Below are 20507 nucleotides of genomic sequence, written 5' to 3'. Positions count from 1 at the left end.
TAACATCCCATAACTCACTGATGTTATTTTTAGGTTAACACCAAAAGGGACTTCTGGTCAAGCAGGTGGCACCTTCTTCAGCCACTTACTGGCGTCAGCAATTCGGTTTGATCCGAGGGTGCGGGTGATGACAAGGCTTGGTCCAAATGGAGGAGGCTGTAAAGGCACGAGCCCTTGGTGCTCCAGCTTCCCAAGGGCGCACCGATGCTCTGCCCTCTCCTCCGCACACCCTCTGGGGCAAACGAGCCGACAGCTAATGCGGAAAAAGCACCAGAAGTGCGGTCGAGTGCTGTAGGTGACCCTGCCTGAGCGGAGGGGTTGGACTAGATGATCTCCAGAGGCGCCTTCCAACCTCAACCATTCTGTGATTGAGTGGCTTTTACTGAACTCGAGCAGCACTGAAAAAAACCCACGCCCGCTAGCACCGTGCATTCACAGCAGGGTCTTTCACCTCCTTCCAAGCTGTACTTTAAAGACTGAAAGAGTTCCCAACGTGAATTTCAGTAGTATATTTGAAACAGGCACCCGGAAAGCCAAGCAACAGTTTAATTTTTAAACCTGACAATTAAAGTAGCTTTTCTAAACAGAGATGAGGTCTGTGGAAGCGAGCTTCATGTGGCCGCACTGTTTCAGAATAAAAGTCGCTTTCAACTCCGCTATAATTACTGTTACAGGAGTAAAGCCATGCTTATTGGAAGAGTAGCCACACATTAAAAAAAAAAAAACCTACTGTTTTACCTGGAGTAATACCACTATGGTGCCAAAGTTCTGCTGGACAGTTGCAGAAAGTATGAGATATAAGGGCGATTCATTTTCATTACTGTATGAGAAATATCCCACACCGCGAGCAAGTTCCTTCAATAATGCAATTACGATAGAATTTTAACTCTGAAGTAGAAGCCGGAGACAGGATGAGAAAGTATCCCAAACATAATGTACAGCACTCCCTTCTCCTCCCCTGCTCCAGGGGTACATGTATCATCATTACTTGCCTATGTCAGGACTGACCGTAAAACTCTCACGGGAAAACCACCCCTAGTTCATCCTACTTCATCACTCAGCCGCTCAGTTCTTGTTCAAGAATCCATCTCGAAAAAAAAGTCATAAATTTATGCCTTGGCCCTGCCTACATCCCGTTCCCAAGAAGGTCCGACTGCTACTTTGAGATTAGGGAAAAGAAAAGTATGCCAGGTCCAGCAGTTCGTTCTTTCTTTGTCTTCATTCCCAAGACAAAATTTTTACGGACCAAACTGAATGGCTAATTACTTTTTTTAAAAAAATATAAAAGGTGCTGTCGTTAACAATAACGCAGTAAAAACTGCTTGTTTGTACTCGTAGCAAATTTTTACAATCCAAAAGCAACAGTCAACACACTCAATCTTCCCAGGCTTCCATTCAGCTTGACAACATAGTTAAAATCATCATATTTAGCCAGACTTATTTAGCTGTCATCCTAGTTCTATTTTTGACAACCCCACTGATAACCTAATTAGCATTTTACTCAAAAGACTTTGCTTGACAGCAACAAGAACATGTCAGCAAAGATCATTTGTATAGATTTTATACATCTATAGGTCTAGATATAGCAAAAGATTAGCAAAGCTACAGGTCATTCTGCTACAGTTCAGCTGCATCTATCCCTTTGCACACCCTGTTGATTATTTTTTGTAATAATTTATTTGGGATTAATACAGATTTTGGTTTAAAAGAGCTTCTCTGAGCGATTCCTAAACCTAAAATAGAATTAACGTCACTGCCTGAGGACTGTTTCAACTGCATTCATGCTGTTTGTTAGGAATAATGTACGTGCCCCATCAACATAACGTACCCTAACAGCTAACCTGACTTGTCCTGACTTGGACAGGACCGTAAAGCTGGGCCATGAAGTGACAGGCAGTGCTGCCTGCCCTCAGAAATGCAACCAGCAGCTCTGCGTTAGGGCTTCGGGTGTTTCCAAGAGTCTGGCTCAGCTCTGCTGAGTACAGAAAACAGCTCTCATTAGCGAACAACGTTCTCAGTGAGGGCAAGTGCATCATCATTGCCAGACCTTCGAAAGGCACCTCGCAAGGCACCAAACCGATGGCGCTACTACAGCCAAAAATCTTCACGATTTTATTGTTCACTGTGCCACGAGCACAGAACTAGGTTACTAGGTCAGAAAAGATTGCTGGAAGCAACCAACTAATTTTAAGAGCAAATGGAACCTCGTTATTTCACGTTTTTATATTTCAGCTACTGCTTTCCTGCAATTTTGAAATAACTCCGTTGCTAGGAACTTCTAACAGCGAGGCCAGTTCTCTCGGCCTTGGTTTCTCTCCCCAACCAGTGTGGCAACAACGCTTTTTAAAGCACAAGCCCCATATCCTTATCAACTCGCAGCAGCTGCTTACCTTGTGCATGACAATCTTCCGCTGAGCTGGTTCTGCCACATCGATCATCTTCTGTACCACGTAGTTGGCGTACTGATCTTTCATCATGGTGTATAAGGCACTGTGAGGGCCATCATTCATAGTGCACACCTCATCGATCAACATGGCACGCTCCGTACGGGAGGCATGAGTAACGCATTTCTCCACAACGTTGCTGTAAAAATAAAAGGACAACCTGTGAGCATACAACAGTCCTAGCGAGCTTTTCGTTCAAGCCCAAGTCGCTCTCCTTATGTTTCTAACAAGGGCAGACCATTTGGGAATGACATATGTGCTGGCATGGACATTCAGCAGTGCGAAACAGAAGAGCAGTCCAAGGACCATGGACATACACGCAGCGCACATTTTCAGATCAGGGATTTGAGGGGGAATTTGGATCAGTTCAGGTTTTATTTCACCCAAATTTATTTGTGCATTTCTATAGTGACACCGTACTGCAGAGCAATGTCTGTTCTCACACCATGCCCACCGCAGAAGCATACGAGCTGCTCTTGGTTTGGCTTTTCTCAGTACAGGAGCTCAATGGGAATGGAGGTCCAAGGTTAGAACAACAGGGAAACGCAATTCAGGAACAGAAGCGCTTAGCAAAGGCAAAGAACTTCCAAAATTCCTGAACACATGAGATCACTAGTCTCTGCTCTCTGGAGATCCAAGTTAAATAGGATACGTGAAAGAGGAAGGAGAGTTTTGCCAGCCTGATCTTCTGCACCCCTGACTGAATCATAAAAATCACCAAGCGATTTGCCACAACTAGCACTCGGCTCAGGGGACATCCTACACTAATTAACACTCCATCTGGAAAGAAGGTTAAAACAAAGAGCAAGACCAGTCAGGGAGGAAGAATCCAAAATAACAGCATTAGGACCACATTCTTCCAGTTCTTGTTCGTGCTGCACTTCGCTTGCATCTGTAAGTATTCAAAAGCCCTCTTTTACCATTCGCAAGAAGGGGGGAATATTTAGCTTTTAAAGAGCTCAGCCTACATATTCAAGTGACTAGAAACGTACACAAAAGGAATTTAGAAATGTGAGAAGTATTACTTAATTTTTTCTTCCTCTCTACCCATTAAGGTACCCGGATTTTACTTCTAGCCATATCTAGCTCTGTAGCATCTGGAGTAACAACCTCAGACTGTTCCAGCTTCCCTAACGGGTTGTCATTATACATTTATCTCAAAAAGGACTGCAAGACTTAGCATTTGGAAAGTGCAGATTCCTCTATGAAAAATGGAATGAAGAAGAATTGTTACTACATTCATTTCTCAAGCTTCCCTCTGGCTTGACACGGCCTTCTAGAGCTGGTGAAATGCTCTACAGCATGTTGTTATCCAAGGGATAGCCTCCACTTGGAAAATAACTCTTGGTCAAGTTCAGGAATTTGGATTAGAACTACTCTTTGACATTTTCACCCTTCTTCATTACAAGGAAAACTTACCTTTGCCAGTCACTCATCTCAGTTTTTAAGCAGTTATAAATAGCATCCTGCTGTTAAATAAAGAGTTATACTGTCACCTCCTTTCACCTACCTACAACCCCACCCCTAAACTCTTCTGCAACGCTAGCATGTGTCCATGCTCCCACAGGGCGTGGAGACTTTAAGGAACAAATTCATACCTAGCAAATTTATGTTGACTCAACACGAGCACGTTGCCTCTAATTTCTGCTACAATCTTGCTCTTATCCTCAGGCCGACCATGTTCTAGTACATGCTGGATAACATAGTTCCCATACTGATCCTGTTTTGAGAGACAGCAGAAGTGTGTGACAAAATGTGGACAGGAACCATTAGTATCAAACTAGTTCCCAATGTGCATCAAGACTTACAAACTTAGACTAGACACTAATTAAAATATCTACTGCTTAAATCATGTAAATACTTTCTACTTCTACAAAAATGTGCATTCTAGAATTCTACCAGGAGGCAAAATACTACAGCTTTGTACCAAATACAAAACTCAAAACAATGTGCTTGAACATTCAATGTCAATACACTGCTTATTTCAAGTTTCTTTGGTTTCTCCAAGGTCTAAAATAACAAAACACATAGCAGAGGGCTAAGGCACAGTTCTAGCTATGGGAGATTGTCCATATGCATGTTCATATTCCAAATATGCAGATATTTAGACCACAAGATGTATATTTTTTCACTTCATAATACCAAAAGCATTTTCATGCCCAACCTCTTCTCACTTTCCATGTGCTTAACACATGAGTATACAGGACAGGGTTCACCTGGTATTATATTCATCGTGCCCGAACAGCAGAATCCTAGAAACACAAGTTTTCAGAAGGACTGCAAAGAAGAGGGAAGGCAGGCAGGAAGGAGGTACGCATAAAAACAATACATTTTTAAGAACCCCAATTACTAAGCACTTTCTTTTTCCTAAAAGTAATCACCTCTTTGCATCAAATCCCTTAGAATCCTGCTTGCACTGCAGCTTCTGGAGTGAAGCATTTGGACACGTACCCACTCGATACTTAGATACTTTTCATAAGGGAAGTAACCATGACTTTGATGCCTTCTGGACGTAGCCAAAACTATTACTGACCACGTATTTTTTGTCTGCCATGTTCCTTCCCATTCTTCCTCAGAAACTGAGCTCCCATGTTCACACGAGCCCAGCAGCCCCATAGCTGGGGTCCCCGTTAGGCTGCGGGGAGCCTTCCTGATGCAAAGCAGTAACCAAGAAACACCTCACAGCAACCGCACTCCTCCTCCCCGCTCTTACCTGAACAAGCTGCTCGGTGTGTTGGTGAAGCTCCTCCAAGATGGGAAGAGTCTGCTCAGGAAGACAGTGCTCTAGGATCCTCTGAATCACGCGACAGCCATACGGATGGGTAGACAACGCAAAAACCTGCGTTCAACAAAGACAGGCAAGCACAGGCAGCGAAGCATCTGTTAGTCTCTGCGAATCCCAGTAACCTTTTCGAATTAACCGAACACATGGCGATATTTCTCGGGCACGGGAGGTAATGCCAAGCCCAGAACTCTTTGCTCGCAGCACTGCGGCTCTAGACAGCATAAACTGAAACGGAAACATCTGCTCCTCTCTGCCACAGGAGCGCTGGGTGATCGCAGGCACATCACGTCCCTATCTGTGCTTCAGCTCCTCCATTCATAAAACAGGAAAACAAACGGTAACGTGACTCGATTAATAAGAACATCGGAAGAGCCGAGCATTATTAGAAGCTGTGTTAAAACACTGTTTCAGAAGTATAAATCCCACATACTGTTTGCCAGTTGTGTAGTTAAAGCTACTCAAGAAATAGCATGAAACACAACGGTTAAAAAGAAATATATGTTCAACAAGGGATTCTCCTCAACTATTTGGATTTAAAAGCTTTCACCGAGGTTAGGGAAGTGAAAACAGAGAACCTTCTTTCTCTTCTCCAAAGGGTAAAATCAAATCTGTCGGTAAATGAGCAAGGCGTCGTGTTCCTGTTATTACTGTGCAGTTTACCACCTAAAGCAAAAAGTCCTATTTGGTTGCTTAAAATAAACAAAAATAGCAAACTCAAGCACCGAAGCTAAATGACAGTCTAAAATTTTTAATGACTGTTTTGAATTAAACGTGCAGGAAAACAGGACTTCGCGTGCAACTAACTGCAGAAAAACACTCTTTGGGTGGCTAGTTTCATCCTTCCTATGAAAGTTCAGGTGCAACTGGGAGCAAAGATAAATGTCAAGGCCATCAACCAAGTTCCCAGCTGAACCGCTGCCTTGCCCGACTCCCTCACGGATGGTCCCACAGCCAAACTCCAACCAGCAATTTGCTGAGCAAGTTTCCAGCTAGGATCCTGCTTGTTTTGACACAACCCAGCAAGTCCACACTTTCACAGCTGTTCCAGGAGCGGCCAAACTCATAAAGCCTCCTCGTTCCTGCTCTAACCACCCCAGGCCCTCCTGGCACCTCTGCGGCAAAACCCTCAATGCTTCAAAGCCCTCCTCCAAAGCCGATTAAGGTGAAGCTGGAAACACCCAAAACAGTTCTTCTGTAATGGAAGACAGGCCAACTACAACAAGAATAAAGGCGGCTACACAATTAAATCAATATCCAAGACATCAGTTTGTGAGAGGATAATTAAAAAAAAAAAAAAAGTGAGAATGAAGCACAAGTAACTGCCCTTTCCTAGATGAAACTCGTGTTTTTTCCCTCGGTTTGGGACCCTTGGGAAATAAGTCTTCTAAACCACCCTCACAAAAAGTATCATAATGAAAATTTACTCTACCCATCCCAAAACTCTGCTCACCGCCTTTACTGGGAAGACGGATGAACAAGAGACTCGTTTCCAGCCCCTCCCCATCAGTCAAAAATATTAGATGTGGCAGGAAAACAGATTTTCTGTCAGGCTGCTTTACTGTACTACACCCGCACGAGAACTGCAACAGAGCCATGACCAAAGAGTTTCCAGGCTCCCATTTTTGCCCAAATCTTTCAACTCGTGCTTGCGAAAATTTAGAACTCCAAAGTTATGAATGAGTTATGGCTACTAAAGCGCTATTCAAAGCAACATTTAAGAATACAAATAATGAGTCAATAGCTTAAGAACTTACCTGTCCCTTAAATGCATCAATGATAAACTGCAGGGACTGAGGCTGCACGCACTCAATACACTTCTGCACCACGTGATTACCGTTCTGGTCTTTCACACACTTCAGGACGTGGCCATCTAACTCCCGTACCATCTCATTCTATTGGGGGGGGAGAGAAAGACAAACAGAAAGCACCACCAGGATTCACAGTTGACAAACGTCCGTGCCAAACATTCGCTGCTAATCACGACAAAGAACATGAAAGGTAGGAAGGATGCCCGGATGTATTTTAGTAATCCCAGTGGAAGTGGTCCAGTGGTTGAGTGTCGAGATTGCACTACGAAGCCTGCTGTGCTACAGAAAGCACCCAGAAAAATGCTATTATTAAGTGAAGATGGAAGGCTCATCTCAAACATGAGCATCCTCTTAAAGGTAAGTATTGAATTCTTAGCAATGCACAACGCATTTAACCTCAGGGCGCAGCCCTCACTCTCCCTCTCAAAAAGAAAGAAAATCTAAAATATCCAAACTTCAAACTACTATTTTTATTTTTTGACTCATACATCACTGAAATGGAGTCACCACTGGGATAAGAACTTGCTAGCAATTGAAGAAGGTAAGGCAATTTTGCATGATAATTAAGGAAGCAAAGTTAATGAGATTTACATACGATTAGTGTAACACACAGGCAGGTTAAAACCTTCACAACTGGGAAAGGCAGAATTGAAGAATCTTGATTATTCAGCAACACTACAAAATCGGAAGGCTTCAGTTTTGCATCCAATCCAAAATAAACAGGTATTTTAAGAGCACAGAGTACCCCAAAATACCATTCTGGAAGGACACGTTACTAAATACCCAGACCAGCAGCGCCACGGTTTGGGCCGTGACTTGCCACTGTTGAAACACAGGGCTGTGCTAAGGCAATAGCTTAGCTCAGGCTCGACCCAAAGGGAACGCGCATTGCTAAAGCCCGTTTCATCTTTTTCAATTCTATAACCTAATTTGAGATTCTTGTATTATGATTCCTAACACTTTTGCTAGCTGGTGTGCAGAGCAGATTTTTCATCTCAATTCCCTGTTAAGGAAATCCTAGAGGAACTGCTTTATTAATGAGCTTCAAGTCGAATTCGGGTTATTTCCCGCATGGATCCAACACCTGGCCTGGCTTGACAGGAGCTGGGAGCTGCTCATATGTCTGACTGTTGGAAGGAGAATACTGACCCATATACCCAAGCAGTCACATCTTGGAGAATACTGAAGGCAAAACTCTGCAACTGCTTACTTAAAGGAATTAAAATCATCATCATCATCACCATCTTCTAATTCACTACCAGTTTCCCCACCAGCCAAACCACGTAATCTGATGTCGGGGAATCAACGGAGAACCAACATCATTAAGTGGAACCACACGATGACAATGAGATCTTGCAAACAGCATCATGTACTTGTCATGCACATTAAACATAAAAAAAAAAAAACATACCATAAACCAAATCAATGGAAAACCAGCCACAAACAATATAAAGAGGAACAAGAGCTTGCAGTTCATGGCACCAAACAGCGAGGAACGTTCAACATCAAGAAGAAAGTTAAAATTGAAACTTACAATTACCTGCTGGTCTGGGGGAATGAACTCCAGGGCCTTCTGGATCACCCTGCACCCGTACATCTGCAACGCCAGGGACAGAACGTGCCCGCGGATACGTTCCGCCAAGGCTAATTTTTGCTCCAGGCTGCCAAACTGGAAAGATGAAAAACCAATCACTACAAGCACAAAACCCTCGCGGGGGGGCCAAGCGTCCTAACAGCCCTCCCAAGCCACCCAACGCTGAAGTGTTCAATGAGAGACTTCAACAGCCCAGTCACGGTACCGTATCTACTGAAAAAGCAAAACAAAAAATCCTAAATGGATCTGAACAGGCACAAGCAAGATGTCTGTTTTGGCAGATATGCCTGATACATGCAAAAAAAAGGGAAGAGTCAAAGGTGTTGCAACCACTGGAGTGATGTGCACCAGTTCTCTAACGCAGTAAAACCCTTGACACAGTTGCTATAAAAATCACTGGATAAAAGAATCACCAACAGCTTGGTGTAGAAGGAACCGACCGCTCTTCAGAAGGGGAAATGGGAGCCTACTCAACCATTTTTCCTCATGAACCTCTAAAATCGGCAATGGAGGAACCTGACAACACTGATTTGTAGATTTTGAGAAACTACGGGTACTCTACTCGGTTGGAATTTGCAGCAGTCCTAAATAAATAAATATATCTCAGAATCCCAGTTTGCCTCCTTTTGTGAAAAGGCGTGCTTCTTCCAATGGATGCTGTTGGCTGGCAAAATTTGTTTTGCTCCTAAATAGGTGAGTACGGACAGTTCAGCACAGCATCCTTAGAAACAGGAATTGAAGTCTTTTGCATGGATCTATACCTCCTGGATATATTGCTTTCCATTCCTACGCTTTTTGCATCTCAAGGCAAAGGTTTGCTCTTCAGAACAATTTTCACAAGCCCCACACCTCAGTTACCCTAGCAGGGACAGTGCAGCCATATGTGGGGAGAAGATGACCATCGGTGTTGTCAGATATCCATCCTTTCAGCCAAACAGCAGGGTTTATTAGGAGTTTCATTCGAGCCAACCCAATACCTCAGGACAGTGGACACCTGAGGAATGAAGACTTACCTCAAAGAACTTCTGGATGACATAGTTTCCAAATACATCAACCATCAATTGATAAGCTGCCTGGAGGATCTCGTTGAACACGAGCTGACGTTCTGCTGGGGTAGCACGCTCCAGTTTCAGCTGAATAAACCTGAAAAATAGGGTTGGTGTGATGCCACTGGCACATACACCCTCACCACATTTGTTATCACAAGTCCATTCAAAAGCCTCATACACCGAGTTCTTACAAAACCTCCTCCTTAAAACATAGTTTCCTCCGCAAACAGGTTTGGGTGTTCCCATGTGTCATAGCTATTTGAAACCTTGGGTGGTGAGTCATGAGGTCTACAGCTGTGTCACTGGTCAGTAGCCCAAAATCTCCTCGTTCCAAGCAAAGCAAATCTCAATAGAGGAATACAGCAAGGTCTCACGTCCACACAGCTTCTTAAAATAAAAGAGTTAAGCTATGCCAGTGGGACTAGCAGGCGAATTATGAGGAAAGAAAGTTGCTCTTCAGAGAGGAAACTTTTGGGGACAAATTTTGATAGCGTATGGTCTATAAAAAGTAGGGTCAGAGTGCTACAGTTTGGCTTAATGTCTTTCTCACACCTCCTTTTCTCCATTCTGCCTCTTTGCTTCAGGATTTGCGATACGAACTGCAAACTAAGCTAAATCAAAGAGCAGCTGTCTCAAAAGCTTCCCACTGTACGAGGGTTTTTAATCCCACCTGGATCCATGCTGGTCTTGGGAGAACTCCATGATGTGCCCAGCAATTTCCCTCAGCTGTAAATTAGGGTACCGGTTATTGCGAAAGTCTTCCAGCAGCCTGCTTCGGCCAGAGGGCATAACATCAGACATCCCATAGCGCAAGCGAGATGAAGGGAACAGCGTACTGCTGGGGCTGAAGAGGCTGGAGGCACTGCTTGCGCTGCGGTACTTGGCTTCAGCTCCAGGAGCAGCAGAGATGTAACGGCCGCTCCCATTTGTGAGCCCTCCTGCAAGTCGGAAAAACGAGAGCGTTTCAAACGATAAAGGAAAGGGGTTGAGGATTAATTTACACAATGATGTGCACGACCCGTGCAGGCCATTTTACTTCTAAATTACTCCTTTTTTTACCCTAAATGGATGTGGTTCAGCTAGCAGGTGCTTCCAAACAAGCTAGATGAACTGCCCCAGAAATAATTTAGGTGGGGACACATTCAAGCATAGTTCCTTAATGTGGCACCGTTGTATTAAGCGAGGATGAGATACCGATTTCAGCAAAGAACAGGCTGTAACAACTTCTGTTCCTGGCTCTGTGCGGAAAGCGTCTAAAACAGACAAATACGTCAATTCCTCTGCCTGGATTTTTTGCTAGCTTATTGTTTCATAATTACCTTATCCCTATCCTCATTTTTTTTTTCACCTGTCCTGTTGCCGAAAGACTAGTTTCAAAGAGACCAAAGAGGTGACGGGCATGATGGGAAGCAAGAAGAAATTAGGCAACAGAAAGGTGGCAAGAAACAAGTAAAACAATTTGAGATTTAAAAAGTCACTCTCTATTCTGTTAGGTACAGACAGATGTCACAAAGAAAAGCCTGAATAACATCAAATAAAACCCAATAAATAAATACATCAAGAAGTCCTGTGCTTTCACAAATGCCCTAAAGACTTTCATCTACGTTAAGACAGCCACTGAGTAAAGCGGTGTAACAGCAGAGAATAGGTAACGATTCTTCATTTAGTTAGGAAATTGCAGGTGCCAACAGTAACCAACTTAACACTGAAAACGTCGTTTTCTCGCCTGTAATTTCCGCAATTTGTTCTCTTCCCAGGCTCGCTCCGCCTTGTCGCCTCGCAGAGCTTCAGCAGTATTGCAGAGTGCTTTCCTCCTCTCGCAGGGCTCGGGATCCCTCTACTGGTCATATATTGCAAACTGCCTTGCTGAGCACGGTTTTACGTGAGCAGGACAGAGCCCTCCTAAGAAAAATATTCTGATCAACAGGGAAGCCGCCATCCGAACAGCCCCCGAGAGGCCGTAAGGGCAAAGCACGTGGTGGCAGGGGGAACACAGCAAGCAGTCTTTGCGAAGGAGGAGAGGGGAGACCTTCAAGGCACACGTCTGTAGGTCTGTCTGTAAGGGTAGCAGATCTTCACCTGGCAGACATGCAAATGACAGTGTCCAAATAAATAAATTAAAAAAAAAAAAAAAAAAAAAAAAAAGGACCAGTGTGAACTAGACTTCTCTGCCAGCAATGCCTCAGGAAGCTTCCTTGCAGGAAATAAATGAGAATTAAGTAACTGGTAAGAGCCTAATTCTGTTCCCCGTCTCTGAGCTGGGCAAGGCTGTTCCAGCTTCTTCCGAGTCAGTGCCAAACCTCCACTTTCTCTAGTGGAAAGTGACTTGGCAGCTTCCTGCTCAAATACCTTCTTCTTGTGCTGCCTCGCCAACGGTGAGACATTATTTTCCTCTACCTGACTTCTGGATCAAGTAAGAAGTCTGAGAAGTGACCGAGTGATATTCCTTATTCCCGAAAGGCTCAGGATTTTCAAGGGAACGGTAAATCACCTCTCAGGCAGAAGACACCGGAGAGAGCAAGCTAAGCAGTGGTGCACTGCCGTTCCCTATTGCATTCAAAGGGACCAGAATTACCATTTCTTTTGTGAAAGCCTGCAGCAGCTGAGAATGGTAGCACTACCTCACTAAAGTGAAAAACAGCATTTCCTTATCATCTCCTGTGAGCGGCTATAAAAGGAAAGGGTTTAGCCCTTATACTGCATGACCTCTGCCTCATCTCTTAGTTAGGACGGGAAGGACAGCGTGTACAGAGGAAGTCCTCTTTATCAGAGGTTTCAGACCAAAATCTTTTCATCTTTCTGGAGATTCAAAATGAACCGTGAATTACTCAAGTTTTCTGTCCGTCCCTCTTCCCTCTGACGGAGATGCTGACTGCAGATCTCTTCATAGCGTTCAGTGCTGTTCTGAGAATTAGAGACCACAGCGGGGGGGACACGTTTCCTAAATAAAGCGAGCGACTTCTGGAACCCATCTGTCAACCACCGAATGCCAGAAACCTTGGAGGACCTCAGCCGCTTCGTGCCAGTGCGCAACTGGGAGCGCAAGGTCTATTTGCCAGTCGCTGTTGCTGAAGGAGGCTTCAATGTGATCTTACCGATTGCTACGATAAAACAGCTTCTGGTTCAGGAGCAGTACGCAGAGGTTGGAAGACGCATTGCTGAACCTCTTGGAGGCACTAAGATAAGATAAAGGGGCAAATATCCCAAAGAAGCAATGGGACTCCTGGAAGATGTTGGTGTGGCACTTTAGTTTCTCCTGTGTCCTCACCCAGAACAAACCTCAAAAGTGGGTCTGCCAACTCTTTGGAGACATCCAGGCACGCTAACGCCAAGCTGCCCGTGCTCAGCATTTCGCTCCACGCACATGACAGCAAACACCAGTACAGTACGTTGCAGCAACGCTAACTGGTACGGGGCAGGTCATATAGAAGTGACAGATGTAGCATGGATCGCCAAACGGTACACTGGCTGAAAGAGGACGACTGTATTTGTTTAAAAGCATCTGGGATATATAAAGAGAAATGTACTTCTGGGGAGCACGAAGAGCACAGACTCTTTACCCTGGTGCCTCCAAAGCAGAAAAGTTATTCAGACTCGCACTGTGGCTGTAACGACTGAGCGTCTCCCATTTTGAAATGGTAAATCATCTTCTCCACGCTTGCCGGGACACTTTGAGACAGATATTAATCTGAAAGAATTATGGAATTCAGGGAAAAGAGGACAACAAAAGGATGAGTCAAGAAGTCAGAAAAAAAAAGGAAAGAAAGAAGAGAAAAACAGGGGAGGGAACACAAAAGCTGCTGTCTGAAAACAAAGCACTTAGGCAAGTTTCCAGTGGAATTTCCTAGGGTCTCCAAGTTGCCCTGAGATGCAGAAGGTCCTGGTATGAGAAACAGGAGACGGAGGGAAAATAAAAAGATGAAAAGACAGCTCTCCAAGAAAGCAGGCACAGCAGACTGGGCTGTCCTTTGTCCCTCGGGAAGGCTTGGCACGGAGGCCGGGACAGGCGGGAGCCAGCAGCTCCTGGAATGCCCTCCCAGTTGGTCACAGCTGACCGGTTTCCAGCTCCCTGGACAGTTTTCACTTTTTGACCCAAAAGTGCATGCCTACCTACAGGTGTTTTATCTTGTCTATGCAAAGTTGCATCTGTTGTAGACACTTTTGAGCTGAAAGCACGGTATTTAGCTAAGCCTTCCTCCTCCAGTAGTTCTTTTTGCAAGAACTGCTTGCGTGTTATTTCAGGTACTTGCAATTGCCCAGATATTTCACAAAGTCACTTTACAACACCAGGAAAAAACCTAACTTGATAAATACACACCATTTTTCATAGCTATGAGTTTTCAGAAAGTCAAAAGAGCAGGCAGGAGCTGAATCTTTCCCTGTTTCGCACAGCACCCAAAACCAACAGAAGAACGACTTCCACATCTGTGAAACGCGACAAAGTCGAAGCCTTACTCATGCAGCATTTAACCATGGATTTGCTGATTGCAAATCAGATTCAGTCAACTTCATCTGTCATCCTGGGTTCCTGAAATCAAATTACTTGAAGAAGTCCTCCACGTTGTCTCCCCTCCAGTAACAGCACCCGGTTTGAAAGCCGACTGCTCTAATTTTTCCTTTGAAAGCAACCAGTTTGGGTGTTCCCATTTGTCTTTTAATTTTTAGATATTTAAAAATTCTTCTCGCCCTCTTCAGCACAAACTACTTTTGATATCGAGCTCAGAAACAGAGAAAGGAGGCAGCCTCATGCTTCATATGCAGAAAAAACGATGCCTCGGCTCTTTTTGGAGTCCTAAAATTTATCTTCTAACCAAAGGAAACACTGACTTCATTTAACACTGTAACTTGTCTTACATTACAGATGAAAAATAAACTAGGGGAAAAAAATTAAATGACCTTGTACACGCCCTAAGATGAAAACCACACAAACACAGAGATATTTCTAAGAGATTTCTCTCACCAAACTGCTGAGCACAAGGTCAGCCACTGCGAGAAGCTGGCTACGGGGAGAGGAATAGTTTGTCAAAATGGGAAGGCCCATGCTAACTGCTTTGGGGCACAGTCCATTTATGTAAATGGTATCTCTGCTTTCTTACCAGTGTTTGTTCTCCAACAGATTAACCTTTCTCTGATCCAGTTTTTAAGATTCATCCTCTTTCGTTTGCCTGCAGGGGCAACAGACTTCTTCTAGTGCCAGATTTTGAATCTGGTTAGTCGTCAGCGTTAATTTATCGTAGCTATTTAACTGTCAGCATAAGGACTGTACAACTGCATAAATAAAGCTAAAAACCCTTCCAATTCTATTCAACCTCAGAACAAGGAAAGATGTTAAATCTAAACTTGAGCTGAAAATTTGTATTTATCACCATTCTATCTTAACCTTTAGCCAGCATCAAATTTACATGTGTTTAATAAACATGACAAATATGCAGACGTGGTCTTATGCATCAAATGCTATGCAAGAGAAGTGCTCTGATAACCAAACGTTTTGTTATATGCACACAGATACTTGACAGAACCAAGATCAAGTAATGTTTAGAGCAAATACTGAATTATTTTGTGCAAATGTAAGGAATAACCCATTTTGTTTGTTCATTTGGCCTGAAAATGAATACTTCAGGTATTTCAGAAGAGCACTGCTTTATTATTTAATATATGCTTTATTTATTTTTAAAATGTATTTTATGCTACGTAGAAGCTCTGTCCCAATTATAATTTCTTATGGAAGATGTAGCTTTTACTCCCAGGCACTCATGTGCTTTTGATAAGGCAAAGATTTGTGGGTTTACTTTTAAAAAATGTAATTTTGAAAACTGCCCAGGAATAAGAGCTCTGAACAGCAACCAGCCTGCACATATCTCACCTACCCAAGAGCAGAGGCTCTTACCCAGGTTTAAACTCGAAGACGAGCCATGTGAAGATAAGGAAGGTGGTGGAGTCTGAGAGTGGCCGGGTCCTTGACTGGGCAGAGGCATTCCAACAGGTCCAGGAGAGGAGGAAAACCCGAGGCCATTATAAAAACTGTGTCCTATAGGTGTCAAACTGCTGGATGTCCTCTTGTACAGGTCACTGCTCCCTGTAAGGGAGTCCCGGCGAGAGCCGCTGCCAGTGTTGGAGTTAGCAACTGAAAAGGGGAAGAGAAGAAAACGGAGCGATGTGAACAAGCCGCCTGGGACAACCGAAGATACGTTCAAAACGGACAGCAGCGCGTCAGCACCTACGTACAACCGTACTGCGCCAGGCTGTTGCTATCCTAAAAGTAACGCATGTGCCCAAGTGCGATGCAATCATTAAAATCATGTTATTAATGATCAAGCAGAAATCCTCAATTTAAATAATCGGCTTTAATCCTGACTTTGCACTTGTACTTTGGCAGTTTTCACACCAGTAGAACACATCAATAAATACAGCCCCAAAATAGCTAAAAGCAGAAAGATCAAGAAGATACAATGTATGTGAGGGAAGCGGTAGAATGAGAAATGACAGTGAACATTTTGGCTTTGGGGCACATCCGCTTTTTGCTTTTGAATCTTCAGAAGAGGGGTTGTACACTTCAAAGCTCTTTTTCCCCTAAGCACCTCACTTAGTTTAACAGAAGATATTAGATCTCCTTTCAAGCTGTGCCTCACTTTTATTCTTTGACCAGAGATAAAACAAACCCAACGCGAGATTTTTATCTGCTCATGTTTACTTAAGAGGATGTATAGCTTAGTGCACATTTACTTAGAATCTTGTTCTCACCTTTCATTATGTTAGAAAACAGCTGAGGAGTCATTTCTTCTTTACTCCTATTTGCATCAAGCATTACTGAGATGAGAATCAGAATTCAATTTAACACACACAAAACCATCTTTTTTTTTTTTCCTAAGAGTTTTCTTGCAAGGCAAATAAAACCTCCTTAAATGCACTGTGTACTTAAGGGGGGGAAAAAAAATCAATTTTGCATTAAATCTTATTTGATAAATAGTGGAATTGTTGCCTGTAATGAACTAGGCATTTTTCATATCTGCACACCAAGCTCTAGAAGCAACAGCCTCACATTTTTATTCACGGATTGGGGGAAAACAAGTTTGTGCATCTCAGCTTTGAGCAAACTAGTCATTGAATCCAATGAGTTGAATAAACTGAAAAGAAAGAAGCAAACGCTGCATTTACCAGAGTCCAAGATGGTTCGAATTCTCAGGCTGGGTTTCAGAAAAATATTTAGAATAACTTATTGAAAAACTTGTGATTTGATCCAGTGATAGTAAATCTATCAGTCTTTTCTGACAGACCAGGTTCAAAAGGCATGTTTTAACTTGCCCTTCAGACTGATGAAAGCAGGGAAGTTCAGGATATAATTACTACCTCTAAGACTAAACAGTAATTAAAACAATTGCTCTACTTCAAACAAAAAAAAAAAAAAAGAGGAAAAAAAAAACCCAACCCACATCTTTCTGGTTTAATTTTATTCTGAAAAATCTTTGTCTCCAACAGCCTAACAAATAAATCAAAATAAACCATGTATATAATTTTTCTTGCAAACAAAGTGACTTGTTTTGCTTATGACATAAACAATTCTCAGAGTAATGCATGAAAACCACTTTGGATGATAAAGTCGCTTAGGCATTACTCTGAGGTTAGAGTTAGCACGCAGGCGGTTACCGCTCGGGAACCGAAGCCTTGATAGTTCAGCGTCTCCATCAAGCGTATGCAAGTAAAGGGGAGGAAATCCAAAGTTTAGCACCTCGTGAAAAAGGTATAAGCTTCCACCTATTCTGGGCAAGTGCCTGACGTGGCTGGTTGGTAAGGAGCAGCTGATGCGGCATGGGAACTTGGTAGGGCAGCCAGCTCCTTCTACCCGTTAAGTGGTTGGACCATCTATAAAACTGAAGCAGCCATTAAAAAAAAAATAGATCTACGGATCTGTAAATTTAGAGTTGAAATGAAGTTCGGCTTGTGGTACAATTCTGTCGATTTTATGTTCTCAAAAGACTTTTTAGAAGAGGCGAATTCAATTGCCCATTTCGAGAACCTGATTTTTTAGAACGTTTGTGTTCTCCATTATCCCTCAGCGCCATCAACTCACACAGATGAATTTGCGGCAACAAGGGGCTGTCTGATAACACACCTAAAGTGTCTAAAACCAAGTTGGTTACTTTGTTACCTTTAATATATCATCCACTAAAAGACGTTTCATCAGAAAGCACTGCAGGTTTTTAAAGCCAAAACGGCCCCTCAAGGAAGACTTCCATCTCGCCTCAGACGGCTATCACCACCTCTCCCTCTCCCCCGGGCAGAAGCCACCAACTCGTACCTGCCGTTCCAAAACCTCCCAGCGCCGAGCCCAGCGTGGCACCGAGCGAGCTGCTGCTTCCGAATCCCAGGGAAGTGTTGGCAGGCTGGGCAGAGCCCTGAGAAAAGAGCGAGCTGCTCTGGGAATTGCTGCTGAGCGAGTTGTTGCCGTAGAAGGAGCTGGATGCCAGGTTGTTGGTGGGCTGCTGCTGGGGCTGGGGCTGAGGCTGCTGAGTTCCTAGAGGGCGAAATGGTCCGTTTGTTGTTCCCGCCAGGCCGCCGGCTGCACCGTTGGCCGAAGCCGCAGCCGCCGCAACCGCTGTAGGAAGAAGTAATCGGAAGCAGAGGCTGAAAAAATCCATTTTCGTATCCATTTTGGAGGTTGAAACCTAGCGGGTTCCTTTTATATACACTATAGATTTTCTTTTTGGCTCTCGGGATGAAAAATTCCCCTACTCATAAAATCAGCAAAGTCTCTTGGCTTGTTACCTACGCGCCGCAAGGCTTGGGCAGACCCACTGAACACCAGCAACGCCAAGTTATTACTGCTGCTGTTTGTATTGCTGGAGCGTGGCAGCTCCAAGAGGGGGAAAAAAATAAGTTCCATTCCTCCTAAGAGCTAAGATTCAAATCAATACGACTACAGACGTAACAATATCCAATTAAGACAAGTTTTGAAATAATCAAAATTACCCATTAACACATGAAAGCCACCCCGCAGGTGTGGGTTTCATCAGAACATCAAAATCGAGCACTTTTGCTTTTCGGTCAGCTCTAAAGTAAAAAAAAAAGGCAAAAACTTTGCAAAGTAACCTAGTCTATTCCACACCACTTCTCAGGCTTTTCTTGAGGCTCAGCCCACGAGTACAGAGAAAGTTCTCAGCAACGACCCCTGCTTGGGATCTCAGTGAGGGCAAGTGTGTCATCATCGCCAGCCGAGCGCGGAGGACCACGGCTCCATGATCCGCAGGCCAGCGGCATCTGCCACGCCACGGACGGAGCCGGGTCTCCCGGCTGGAGGAGGAGGACTCACCTGCCTGTGCCGCGGAGGAGCTGATGATGACGGGAGCGGGGGCCACCAGACGCACGGGGGCCCCCAGGCCGTTCCTCGCCCCGGCGTTCACAACGAGAGCACCCGTTTGGTCGTAGTAAGCGGCAGGAGCCAGCACTGGATAACCTGAAGAGGGAAATCAGAGGTGCACGGCTGAGGTTATAAGGCGGCACACAACACACATGCAGATCAATCATCTCAAAAGGAATATGATTTTTAAAGGAAAACCAGAAAAGGAAAAAAAGAAAAGACGACAAGAGTTCTGCTTCTCATGAAGCAAAAAAACCCTTCTGTATTAACAGTTCATGACCTTCATACCTACATTTTTACACTAATAAAGCTTTCAGTAAGAGAAGTGATGCTTTTCCCCTGAACCGATTATACTGGCATTGTCCTTAGCGTGAATACAGTTATACACATATAAAACATCTTAAAATGCTGTAATACTATTTCCTTTCCCCTAGAGGTATAGGGTGCACTGGTGCCTTTCACACGTGCGTGAAACACGCTGCACTTCTAACTCTGCCGCTGTACGTTGAAGCGGTGCAGTGTGCACACACAAAGAAACAAGATAGAGAACTTAAAGGTACGTATTTTTAAAGGTATGCATTTCTATTAAAATATTCTCAATTTTTTTTTTATGCTGGTGATGCACAGAGCATCAGAATTTCAGTAATATAGAGCTATCGTTTAGGCACCTAACGATGCAACTTGACAGCTAAAAACAACTGGCAGCAAAAAGAAAAGATGTTTTCCACAGTGGGGTCACGCAGAGGAGACTGTTCTCCATGAATACTTGCTATGGAAATATAACCCCCCAAAACCTCAATCATGCGGGATTAAGTAAAACTACAAATTACTTAATAACACGCATGTTACCATTCACTTGGTAGCTAAATGCAGTAACATTCTTTTTAAGCCATAACAAAACCTTTAAGGGACACGTGACACTGCCAGCGAGGAGACCTGAGGCCGAAATAATCAGGCACTCTTCCCTGGGACCAACGGGACATTCCTGCCCATTATCCAAAAAATAAAATACTCTTCTTTGCGCTTTGCAATTACAATAATATTCTGTGCATCGTGTGTCAAAAGCATCGGTACCACACAGCCTCGGGGACTACAGCTAGGATTGATACAGCAGCTCCTCTCTTGACGAATTCGAAATTATACTAAACCCTGTGGGGTTTTTTTTTTGTTTTTCTTTTCTTTTTTTTTTTAAAACCACCTGCTTGGAGGAAGCTGTGGAGGGGAAATTCTTACTCTGTTAAAGTCAAGCACCTCGTAGGGATGGAGAGACGGTTAATCAATGGGACTAAGGCATCCCAGAGGTCTTAAAATAAAGATCACATAAGCCATCATGATCCACAGAAACACCTGAAAGCACATTTCAAGGGAAGCCATCAATTCTTTGGAGTAAGATAAAGACTAACGCCCCAGTATAGTGATATATGGGTGATAACACAGGGATCCGAACCCTGTTTAATTTAAACGCTGCGCAG

The 20507-nt window shown here is 43.7% G+C and overlaps 1 protein-coding gene and 2 non-coding genes across 12 annotated transcripts in view; all 3 read right to left on the bottom strand.

The window, feature by feature from the left end:
- The window catches only part of PUM1 (pumilio RNA binding family member 1), a 76981-nt gene that overhangs the window by 2054 nt on the left and 54420 nt on the right, over positions 1–20507 (bottom strand). For 5 of the 10 annotated variants that reach the window (XM_067311597.1, XM_067311600.1, XM_067311601.1 and 2 more), the window contains 10 exons: positions 18988–19131; positions 17977–18273; positions 15568–15804; positions 10351–10618; positions 9645–9774; positions 8572–8706; positions 6984–7121; positions 5158–5283; positions 4043–4164; positions 2391–2583 (listed from right to left, as the gene is read on the bottom strand). In XM_067311597.1, the coding sequence (XP_067167698.1) occupies positions 2391–2583; positions 4043–4164; positions 5158–5283; positions 6984–7121; positions 8572–8706; positions 9645–9774; positions 10351–10618; positions 15568–15804; positions 17977–18273; positions 18988–19131 (1790 nt within the window). Of the gene's footprint in view, positions 1–2390; positions 2584–4042; positions 4165–5157; positions 5284–6983; positions 7122–8571; positions 8707–9644; positions 9775–10350; positions 10619–15567; positions 15805–17976; positions 18274–18987; positions 19132–20507 lie in introns of those variants that run through there. The other 5 variants (XM_067311599.1, XM_067311602.1, XM_067311606.1 and 2 more) reach the window with 3 other exon arrangements.
- On the bottom strand, positions 1961–2046 carry LOC136994330 (small nucleolar RNA SNORD103/SNORD85). Its single transcript, XR_010886474.1, has one exon. It is a non-coding gene; the product is annotated as a small nucleolar RNA SNORD103/SNORD85 (small nucleolar RNA).
- On the bottom strand, positions 18802–18888 carry LOC136994333 (small nucleolar RNA SNORD103/SNORD85). The gene has a single exon (XR_010886477.1). It is a non-coding gene; the product is annotated as a small nucleolar RNA SNORD103/SNORD85 (small nucleolar RNA).

Source organism: Apteryx mantelli, chromosome 27, assembly GCF_036417845.1.
Source record: "Apteryx mantelli isolate bAptMan1 chromosome 27, bAptMan1.hap1, whole genome shotgun sequence".
Classification (NCBI taxonomy): Eukaryota; Metazoa; Chordata; class Aves; order Apterygiformes; family Apterygidae; genus Apteryx; species Apteryx mantelli.
The sequence above is the reverse complement of the archived record's forward strand: the minus strand, read 5'-3'. Positions and strand labels throughout refer to the sequence as shown.